At 42.0% G+C, this 11,279-nt stretch overlaps 1 protein-coding gene across 3 annotated transcripts; it reads left to right on the top strand.

Annotated features, from left to right (window-relative positions):
• Window positions 1-1,242: 1,242 nt before the first annotated feature.
• Window positions 1,243-4,489, top strand: LOC119306640. Of its 3 annotated transcripts, none has more exons than XM_037582812.1 (6): window positions 1,243-1,411; window positions 1,552-1,653; window positions 1,779-2,042; window positions 2,122-2,163; window positions 2,995-3,301; window positions 4,291-4,489. In XM_037582812.1, exons 1-5 carry the CDS (start codon window positions 1,306-1,308, stop codon window positions 3,297-3,299), a joined length of 819 nt encoding a protein of 272 aa, XP_037438709.1. In that variant the 5' UTR covers window positions 1,243-1,305; the 3' UTR covers window positions 3,300-3,301; window positions 4,291-4,489. The 3 variants fall into 3 exon arrangements, with proteins under 3 accessions (XP_037438709.1, XP_037438708.1, XP_037438710.1); XM_037582811.1 differs by having other exon boundaries at window positions 1,549-1,653; XM_037582813.1 differs by lacking the exon at window positions 1,552-1,653.
• The last annotated feature ends 6,790 nt before the right edge of the window (window positions 4,490-11,279 follow it).

Here is an 11,279-nt window from a genome sequence, read left to right as displayed (position 1 = left end):
TCATCTCACATCTAAATGCCAAATCTATTCAATCCCATGCAATGTAGATGAGCACAGCATAGCCAACTTTAACCATTGCATAGCATCAGACATAGCAAATTCATCTAAGTTCCCGCAAAAATAAAATAAAAAAGCAAATTCATCTAAGGACCAACATGTAAACAAGTTCACAAAGGATAGATAGTTCAATCAAGTAGCTGCGATCTACGACAGATACGACTAATAAACATAGATAAAAATCACTGACTTCTCGCGAGCCCCTTCTTGGTGTTTCCGTTGTGGCGATAGTAGTTGTCGAAGTCATCGCCAAACACATCGGCATCTAGAGGGCCGTCGTCATCGCTGGAGGTGCTGGAGGATGAGGATGAGGATGGAAGCCTGGCCAGACACCTTCTGCTTGGCGAGCCGCTCGGACTCCTTGAGGCCGAGACGCAATGCATTGGCATTTTTGCGACAACGGCTAAGGCAATGTTAATGTTGGTCCTTGTCGTGCTCAACGACCGATGACGCCGCAGCTAGGGAGTATAAGCGAGCATCAAGCAAAAAATTGCCCTGATGATAAGTGCACACGTGTGGCGCGAAGCACTCCGGACTAAAGTTGTCGCCCGAAAAGAAAAAAACAAACAAAAAAAAACAGAAACTTGCCATCCGAAAAGAAGTTGGCATAAAAAAATTGCCATCCTCGCATCACTAAACTTGGGAAAATTTGATTATTTGCCATCCTCGCGTCACTAAATTGCCATCCTCGCACAATAAAAACGCTCGAAGCTGCCATGTGTTCGTGGCACACGTGTGGGCGTGTGACACTTGTCAGGTTACAAAAATTGTCCTTCCCTGTTTTAAAAAAATATTTTTTTAGGGGCGAAAATAATAAGCGTGCTTCTTGGTTTGAAGATTGTGCTTTTTTTTTCGCGGCAAGGTTTGAAGATTGTGCTTGATGATCGAAATCAAGGTGATGAAGCTCTTCGATCTCATTCGGGATTCTGGCATACTACTAGTATCTCGATTAATTCTAAACAACAGTCACGAGCCCCCTTAAAAACGTGCCGAGCCTTTCTTTCGAAACCTGTGCACCGGTCAAAAGAAAAAGTCCCGCACCTTTTTGTTGAAACTTGTGCACCGATGAATCACCCCTTCTCTTTTGTCAATAGTCGGAATGTAAGGGGGCGGAGCGCTTAAGTTGCATCCGTCTTTGGTTAAATCTCCCTCCGTGGAGCGGCTCTCTTCCCAAAACTAGCCAGCCTCTCGTCTTCTTCGCCTTTCTGCTCCGTCCCAGTCCCAGAGATTCCGCGTCCGTGCTTGCCGATGGAGGGAGATCAGGGGAAGGGAGGCGACGGCGCTGGCTCTGGCTCTGGCTCTGGCTCGTCGAAGCAGACAGCACCGTCCAAGATCGACTCGCCGTCTCTGTTTGGTACTCCTCCCAACTCCAGCCTCTGAATCTCGCTAGCACCTTTGTGTTTCTCTGGGCATCAAACCCTTGTCTCTCTTGGTCTTGGTCTTGGTCTTGGTGGATATGGCTAGTAAGCGGGGGTTTTGTTTTTCTGATAGCAGATGTGACCGAGGAGGAGGAGGAGAAAGAGGAGGAGACCGCGCTGGGGCTGCTCGGCGACAAGGGCAAGCGGGCGGCGGCGGCGGCCGGCGGATCCGGCTCGGGTATGTCTAAAAAACTCTTCTTTTTTAGCCCGGATTCCAATGCAGTACTGTGGGACTGTCGGGTCAACATAAAAAATCATGCTTGCTCTGTTTTTCTCGAATACTCATGCTTGCTCTCTATGCAGCGGCTGGAGCCGACGACACGAGGGGCGATGCCAAGAGGGCACGCACCGACGTGCCACCTCCGGCTGCTGATGTCCATGTGGTACCAGCAGACGTGGCGCTCAACATCCCCCCGGCTGCTGGCCCCGTGGTGCTTCGTGGTGGTGGTGCGCCGAACCCTCCTCATCCTCTGCCCGCTGAGCCGGATCTGGCCGAGCAGGCGGCAGCTGCTGCCATGAATGTATTCATGAACGCCCTCCAGCCCGCGTCAGATGTACTGAAAAGTGGTTAGTAGATGGATACTAGAAGCTGCGAGATGATTGTAGATGCTCGATGTAGACTAATGTTGTAGTATTTCTTTTGCAGCCCATGACCCTGATCCACATCTGAAACCGACCTTGACCAGGGGTAAGTTGTTGGCCCGAACTACTTAGCTGCAGGACACACACTGAATTTTGTTTAGTCCCACTAGTCCGGTCTGGCCCATGAGTAGTTTAGAAGCTTTCTGAGCATGTGGACGTGTACTGGAGTACGTAATTAAGCGATTAGCGATTGACTGCTACTTGTAGTTGTAGTCTAGTGTAGTATTACTATTACATACAGTTCACTAGATGTGATTAGCGATTGACTGCTACTTGTAGTTGTAGTCTAGTGTAGTATTACTATTAGTTCACTAGATGTGCTCTACTTGATGTTGGCCTGCTACTTATTTACTCATGTCAACTGTCTAATTTTGTCACGTCTAGCCGTCTTTCCATCATAAAATTCACGTCAATATTTCTTAGTATGGTACTTATTGATACCGTTTTGAAATAGCTGAGTATTATCGAAATGGAACTGTAGATTTTTTCGTACAGCGTTAATAAAATTATCAAAACCGCATTTACCAAACAGTACTAACTGCATGCCCAAGTCCACTCTGTAGTAATCTTGAAATGTTTGCCGAATAGCGTAATTGGAAGATTATGGCAAGAGACAAGTCCAGTTTTTTTCCCTCCAAATTTTGATAATTATCAAAAAGTCTAGGAACATTCAATTAAATATTGGCATGTTTCCAGTTCCAATTTGGGAAATTGTGAGATTATTTGGAAAATAGGATTAGGATATGATGGCTATTTTGCTAAACAGATAAAAAAAACTGGTTCAAAATTTTGCATTTAAATTTTTTACCATCATGCTTACTAACGCTGCACTCTCATGTTTCCTTTTCTGAGAAAATTTTCATTTTTTCCTTCTCAGCCCAGCTTGGCTATCTGGTGGATAATCCCATCATGCTTACTAATGCTGCACTCTCGGCGCTGGAAAGGGGTGTCCAGCCCATTACGACTGTGGTGCCACCCCCACCCCAGCCGGTGGCTCCAGGGATGCCTCCGCCTCCACTATGCCTCAGGTGCGGCCTGGCTGATGCGACCACTGCATTCTTCTCGTCAACCCACAAGTGTGTGTGTGACCCATGCCATGAGGCGGTATTGCTCAACCCTGTCTGGGAGGCGTGCACAATTTGTTTCAGTGAAACTATCAATCGGATAGTCAACATTCAGTAAAGGTAAACTCATCATGCATATGTGAGATTGTTTGTTGCCTACTTACCTCTATGTTGCCTGTAGCTATGTGTGTTTGTCAATTTTTGGAACAAGCTAAGGTTGTCTAGTTTCCTTGATATAGATATGGATGTGGCCTTTTGTGTTAATTGTAGACAATATTGGAGAATCGCGTATTTGCATTGGCCAAATGCCTTATATTGTCCCGTCGAAAGAGAAATTTGTTTTTTTTAGACCAAATGGAAGACTTGTTTTTGGTGAGTATATTGAGACCATATGCCTTGCTACTTCAGCAACAGATGGGGCTTGTTTGTAGTGAATTTTTCTTTTGGAATTCTAGTCATATTGTATTTACAATAGCATGGCTTCAAATATCTACTTGCTATGTTAGTCATATGGCCATAAAGGATCTGGTTTTTCCTTTTTGCGGGGCCATAAATGATCTGCTTGCCCATCAAATTGCGAGAATTTAATATATTTAAGTTGATGTGGTTAGTATATCACACTAATCATAACCTTCAATGTGACTAAAGTTACGCAGTGAAGGTTGTTTTTGTGTTTTTAAGGTATTGTACAAAACAATGGCCAAGTGTAGTTTCGCTTACTATCAGGAAACCATTGGCTCGTCCTGATGTAATCTCGGCTAAATAAAAAAATAAAAGAAAGAAAATGACTGCAGTTGTATGTAAATTTGCTCTGGATCAATAAATCATCAGTCTTGGCTGAATGGAAAAGATTGCAGTTTTATTCCTCGCCCATGATAAAGTGCAATTTCAGATAAAGAGGAATTCTAGACAGGAATGCTGCGAGGCAACTGTTATGGGATTGCTTAACCGGCGTGTATGTATTGTGGTAACATGTATAAAATTGATGTTGCAGCAACTTGTATTTCTCATTATGTCTTAAGTGGTTTTCCTCGCTATTATGTACTGTGTTGTCATTGTGTGCCATCTTTTGAAATGCATTCCAGTAACTTGTTTTGGGTGCTTTACAGAAATCGGAGGAGTGGAGTGAAGACTGAGATGGAAAGGCTGTCAAGCTAGAGTGTCGGCAAGGGCCTAGAAGGGATCTCATCTCACATTGTCACATCCGTGCTGGATACTATCATTTATGAGACAATTTATGTTTGAGACTATTCATGTAACCTTAATATTTTCTCTGGATATTATTATGTGAGGTTACTAATGCGTCAAGGCCAGTATACTAGCACCAGGTTCAAAAGCCAAAGGGGGTTCATGCCCAGGCCGGTTAGGAATGGAGCAAGAAATTGTTTCATATAGCATCTTATCCAGGTGGTGGCTTAGCATACTAGCACCTGGTCAGAAGCCAAAGGGGGTTCATGGCTTCATGCGCAGTCATTAGTAGTATGGGGTAGTAGAGCCTGACCTGCGGCATACGAGAGTAATGTGCATAGCAGCGTAAAGGCCAGGCGATTTGCCGAGTCTCTAGTTGTTTTCGGCTTTTGGCTTCATCATGCATCGTGCAAACGGGCTTTCATGCCGATCAGTGCATACACTGAAAGCCCTATTTGCCCGCTTTGTGGATAAATGTACCCAAGTGGCAGTCTCCATTTCTTTCCCATTTGGCCACCTGCTTTTTTTGGCACATTGCTGGACCTAGCAGTTCACACAAATTCATCATCAAATTGAGAAAATTGGACATTCACATAGTTCACTATGTCGTCGGGCAGTGTGCAGAACATGCTCGTGACACCGTGGACTGGTGATGTCCTCTCGATGGTTCCTGGATGGGGCACGAAGGTGTGGACCCACACTACTGTAATGCACGAAATTGACAAGATGATTTACTTAGGTTCAGGCCGCATGAGTGCGTAATATCCTACTCTTGCTTTTTGTGTGTTTAAGTGGGAGGATTAAGAGCTACAAGTCCTCCTCCTCGGGAAGGGGAAGCGTCGCGTATCCCTTCTGATATTCTCTCCGGCGTCTAACCTCTCTACTGGAGTTGTCCTTCCTTCCCCCTACTTCCTTACTCTAGCCCGGCTCTCCTTTTGTACTAGATGATTCCCCGCGCGTTGCTGCGGGACGTTAGCATGCCAATCAGCTCATCTGAGAGTTGCACATTGAGGAAGGAAAGAAGAGGCACAGGAAATATTGGCAGGGTTACGGTACAATTATTTTTCTTGCGTTGACGAAAGAATTAACTGAAATCCGATTTACAAAATATGTGCTCGAATGAAGTTGCTTGGTCTGATCGAGTCAACTTATGTGACTCCTCCATTGCCCCAATTAGTTTTTGTTCTAGTGGTTTATATTTTGATTAATTAGCTACTCTTGGTGCTGCTATAAATGAGCTTGCATGTTGAATTCTTTGAGTTCCAAGTAGTTTGAGTGCTTGATATAGCCTCTAGGCATCCATATAACTAGTTGTCATCAATCTTGTTAAGTTTTGTTGACAAAATTTTGTGGCCCAATTTTTTTCAGAAATTTGTTCGTAGGAAAATGGAATTATTTCAATGAGTTCATCTAAGAAGAATGCCAAGGGAGTCACCGGTGAATTATCATATGGTGACATCAACACTCCGCGAAGGACAGAGGTCCGACCGTGTGAACGTCTGCACATTGCCTTCATGGAAGAAGTTGGATGCCACCAAGAGTTTGCGCAATTCATTGCAAATGCTGGACTTACCAACTTCATCGCAAATGAGTGTAACCAACACCACATCCTTAAGAATTCCTTTGTGCAAAATTTCCATTTCTTAAGTAGGAACGATCCTCCTGAGGTGCGGTTTAATTTATACCCTTTGCCAAATACCGCTCACTAAATTGTGTAAGATATGCCTAATTCCCTCTGATGGGGAATTAAGAGAGTCTAGACCGGCAGAGTTTGAGGACTTCCTCCGCACCCTAACCGTGGGTCATGAAAGGGCGTGTCAAAAGCCACAACCACTAGTCTGCAGTTTCCTTCTTTGCATTAGTTTGCTCTATTTATCACGAAGTGTTTTATTGCTAGAGAGAAGGGAAGTATAATTAGTGCCCTTGACCTCGCCATCTTACATCGTGCACTTCACAATGATCACATCTTTAACCTAGGGGCTATCGTTGCACGTCGTCTGCACACTAATAGAACTAAGGGTAAAATTCATGGTGGTATTTATGTGACTCGCCTAGCGAGTCACCTTAATGTTCAGGTACGCCGGCATGATTACTTTTTGCCCAGAGTTTATCTAGAGCGCTGGTCGATGGTGTCCACCATTTCCTTGCTAGAACCCCTTCGCTATAACTTGGTATTCAATGTGGAAACTGATACGTCTCCAACGTATCTATAATTTAAGAAGCATTCATGCTATTATATTATCTGTTTTGGATGTTTACGGGATTTATTATACACGTTTATATTATTTTTGGGACTAACCTATTAACCGGAGGCCCAGCCCATATTGTTGTTTTCTTACCTATTTCAGTGTTTCGAAGAAAAGGAATATCAAACGGAGTCCAAACGGAATGAAACCTTCGGGAAAATTATATTTGGAATGGAAGCAATCCAGGGGACTTGAAGTACACGTAAGGGAAGCTTCGAGGTGGCCATGAGGTAGGGAGGTGCGCCCACCTCCCCTGGGCGCGCCCCCACCCTCGTGGGCCCCTCGTGGCTCCCCTGACCAACTTCTTTCGCCTATATATCTCCATATACCATAAAAACATCGGTGAACACAATAGATCGGGAGTTCCGCCGCCGCGAGCCTCTGTAGCCACCAAAAACCTCTCGGGAGCCCATTCTAGCACCCTGCCGGAGGGGGATCCCTCACCGGTGGCCATATTCATCATCCCGGCGCTCTCCATGACGAGGAGGGAGTAGTTGACCCTCGGGGCTGAGGGTATGTACCAGTAGCTATGTGTTTGATCTCTCTCTCTCTCTCTCTCTCTCTCTCTCTCATGTTCTTGAGGTGGTACGATCTTGATGTATCGCGAGCTTTGCTATTATAGTTGGATCTTATGATGTTTCTCCCCCTCTACTCCCTTATAATGGATTGAGTTTTCCCTTTGAAGTTATCTTATCGGATTGAGTCTTTAAGGATTTGAGAACACTTGATGTATGTCTTGCCGTGTTATCTGTGGTGACAATGGGATATTCACGTGATCTACTTGATGTATGTTTTGGTGATCAACTTGCGGGTTCAATGAATGTATGCATAGGGGTTGGCACACATTTTCGTCTTGACTCTCCGGTAGAAACTTTGGGGCACTCTTTGAAGTACTTTGTGTTGGTTGAATAGATGAATCTGAGATTGTGTGATGCATATCGTATAATCATGCCCACGGATACTTGAGGTGACATTGGAGTATCTAGGTGACATTGGTGTTTTGGTTGATTTGTGTCTTAAGGTGTTATTCTAGTACAAACTCTTTGATAGATCGAACGGAAAGAATAGCTTCGTGTTATTTTACTACGGACTCTTGAATAGATCGATCAGAAAGGATAACTTTGAGGTGGTTTCGTACCCTACCATAATCTCTTCGTTTGTTCTCCGCTATTAGTGACTTTAGAGTGACTCTTTGTTGCATGTTGAGGGATAGTTATATGATCCAGTTATTTATTGTTGAGAGAACTTGCACTAGTGAAAGTATGAACCCTAGGCCTTGTTTCCTAGCATTGCAATACCGTTTGTGCTCACTTTTATCATTAGTTACCTTGCTATTTTTATATTTTCAGATTACAAAAACTCATATCTATCATCCATATTGCACTTGTATCACCATCTCTTCGCCGAACTAGTGCACCTATACAATCTACCATTGTATTGGGTGCAGGGTTGCTTGAGAGAGACCATCTTCATCCTACGCCTCCCACGGATTGATAAACCTTAGGTCATCCACTTGAGGGAAATTTGCTACTTTCCTACAAACCTCTGCACTTGGAGGCCCAACAACGTCTACAAGAAGAAGGTTGTGTAGTAGACATCAAGCTCTTTTCTGGCGCCGTTACCGGGGAGGCGAGTGCTTGAAGGTATATGTTTAGATCTTGCAATCGAATCTTTTAGTTTCTTATTTTATCACTAGTTTAATCTATAAAAGAAAACTACAAAAAAATGGAATTGAGTTTGCCTCATACGCTTCACCTTTTTAATATCTTTCGTGAGAATGATGGAAAGGAAAATTGTGCTCAATCGCTAGAAGAAGAATGCATTAAAATGTTTGGTACTAGATCTTTGTGTGATGAGCATGTGATTGCAATGTTGTTAGTATGAATTCTTTGAATACCCATGATGCTAATGATATGCAAAGCCACAAGCTTGGGGATGCTATGTTTGATGAAGATAATATGTTTAGTCCCCCATGTTTTGATGAGAATATTTATTATGATGAAAGCATGCCTCCTATTTATGATGATTATATTGATGAAAGTGGGTTTGGAAGAGTGCCAACTTTAGGAAGTAATGATCCCACTATTTTGGAGGATGTTGAATATTATTGTGATAATATGAAAGTGGATTTGGAGAGGTCATGACTTTATTTAGTAATGAGTCCACTATTTCGGAAGAGGTTCCAATTGATTATAAGAACAAAGTTGCTATCTATGATGATTATTGTGATGACTTGTATGCTACTAATAATAATGATAACCATGAAACTTGTCATCATGATTTTAGTTTTCAATTGGATTATACCTCACATGATAATTATTTTGTTGAGTTTGCTCCCACTACTAATCATGAGAAGAAATCTGCTTATGCGGAGAGTAGTAAATTTTCTATGCAAGTAGATCATGAAAAGAATACTTTAGGTGCTGGTTATATTGTTGAATTTATTCATATATGCTTGTAGGAATTGCAATAATATCAAGTTTCCTCTCTATGTGCTTAAAATCTTGAAGTTATGCTTGTTTTGCCTTCCTATGCTAGTTGATTATTGTTCCCGCAAGTTGTTTGCTCACAAAATCCCTATGCATAGGAAGTGGGTTAGGCTTAAATGTGCTAGTCATATGCTTCATGATGCTCTTGTTAGGTTTCAATTCTTATCTTTTATGTGAGAATCATTGTCATCATCATGCCTAGCTAGAAAGGCATTGAAGAAAAGCGCTTGTTGGGAGACAACCCAATATTTACCATTACTGTTTTTGTGTGTACACATGATTATGCTACTGTAGTAAGCATGTTTTATAGCTTTTGTTTCAATAAAGTGCCAATTAAGACCTTTAGGATAGCTTACGGTGATAGTTGTGTTGATCCTGCTGAAAATCAGAAACTTTTGCAACCAGTAAATTAGTTTTAATTCACAGAAACGTGACTTTAATCTGATTCTTTTTTGATCTGGATTGGTACACAAATTTATTAGGACCTCCGAATTTGGTAGGATTTTTGGAGTTCCAGAAGTATACGTTTGACACAGATTACTACAGACTGTTCTGTTTTTGACAGATTCTGTTTTCTATGTGTTGCTTGCTTATTTTGATGAATCTATGAGTAGTAGCAGAGGGTATGAACCATAGAGAAGCTGGAATACAGTAGATATTACACCAATATGAATTTAGAATGAGTTCACAATAGTACCTAACTGGTGATTTATTTCCTTATACTAACGGAGCTTACGAGTTTTCTGTTGAGTTTTGTGTTGTGAAGTTTTCAAGTTTTGGATAAAGATTCGATGGACTATGGAATAAAGAGTGGAACGAGCCTAAGCTTGGGGATACCCAAGGCACCCCAAGGTAATATTCAAGGACAACCAATAGCCTAACCTTGGGGATGCCCCGGATGGCATCCCCTCTTTCGTCTTCGTCTATCGGTAACTTTACTTGGAGCTATATTTATATTCACCACATGATATGTCTTTTGCTTGGAGCGTCATGTTGTTTTATTTTATTTTGCTTGCTGTTTGAATAAAATACCAAGATCTGAAATTCTTAAATGAGAGAGAGTCTTCACATAGTTACATAATTATTTAACTACTCATTGATCTTCACTTATATCTTTTTGGAGTAGTTTGTCATTTACTCGTGTGCTTCACTTATATCCTATGAGTAAGTGGTTGAATGAGTTGAATGTCATAAAGCTGAAATTATATATGTTTCATATGCTTACCCCATTGGGAGTAATGACTTCACATCTAAGAAGTAGAGGTAGTAAATTTATTTAAGGTTAGCAAGCATTGTATTGGTCACTTAAACAATTCATGAAAGAATATTGAAGGAAGAGAAATTTCACATATAAATATACCATCTTAGACATGTTCTATGATTGTGAGCCCCATTAATTATTTTCAAACCTGAGCAAATTAGTTGAAGTTGGACAAGGAAGAGAACGTAATGAGTTATGCTTGGGTGTATTTGTATAGAAGTTATGGTGTTATAGATCCTCCAACATGTGGTGCTTGCTTTTTAGAATCCTTTGCTAGCCAAAATATCTGTACTAAGGGGGAATATTGCGTGTGCATCCAAATTCCTTGAACCAAGTTTCTTCCATGAGTGTCCACCATACCTACCTATATGCGGTATTTACCTGCCGTTCCAAGTAAATTTGCATGTGCCAAACTACCTTCAAATAATAATCTGTTTTGTATGCCCGAATCGCTCATGTAGCGACTAGGGACTATCAGTATCTTCCATGCTAGGTGGGTTATTCTCACTATGAGTGGACTCCGCTCATCACTCACGAGAAAAATGGCTGGTAACCGGGATGCCTAGTCCCATGATCAAAAGATCAAAATCAAATAAAAAATAATTTCAAACAAAACTCCCCCGGGATTGATGTTAGTTGGAGGCACCTGTTGTTTCGGGCAAGCCATGGATTGATGATTGTTGGTGGAGGGGGAGTAAAAACTTTACCATTCCGTTTGGGAACCGCCTATAATGTATGTAGTATGGAAGATATTGGGAACTCTTGGTTGTTATGTTGACAATGAAAGCATACCTCTTAAAATTATTTTCATCTCTTTTTCAAAAGCGAGCTCTGGCACCTCTGAAAATCCCTGCTTCCCTCTGCGAAGGGCCTATCTTTTACTTTTATGCAAGAGTCAGTAGTATGCCTTCTCA

Source organism: Triticum dicoccoides, chromosome 5B, assembly GCF_002162155.2.
Source record: "Triticum dicoccoides isolate Atlit2015 ecotype Zavitan chromosome 5B, WEW_v2.0, whole genome shotgun sequence".
Taxonomy (NCBI): Eukaryota; Viridiplantae; Streptophyta; class Magnoliopsida; order Poales; family Poaceae; genus Triticum; species Triticum dicoccoides.
This window is presented reverse-complemented; position numbering and strand designations above follow the sequence as displayed.

What these genes read in the sequence shown, in the direction of transcription:
- LOC119306640 (XM_037582811.1), top strand. Translation starts at nt 1,306, where the DNA reads ATGGAGGGAGATCAGGGGAAGGGAGGCGACGGCGCTGGCTCTGGCTCT. An exon ending in CGACTCGCCGTCTCTGTTTG is followed by an intron (nt 1,412 to 1,548) that starts GTACTCCTCCCA and finishes TTTTTCTGATAG; the next exon opens with CAGATGTGACCGAGGAGGAG. An exon ending in GTCAGATGTACTGAAAAGTG is followed by an intron (nt 2,043 to 2,121) that starts GTTAGTAGATGG and finishes TTTCTTTTGCAG; the next exon opens with CCCATGACCCTGATCCACAT.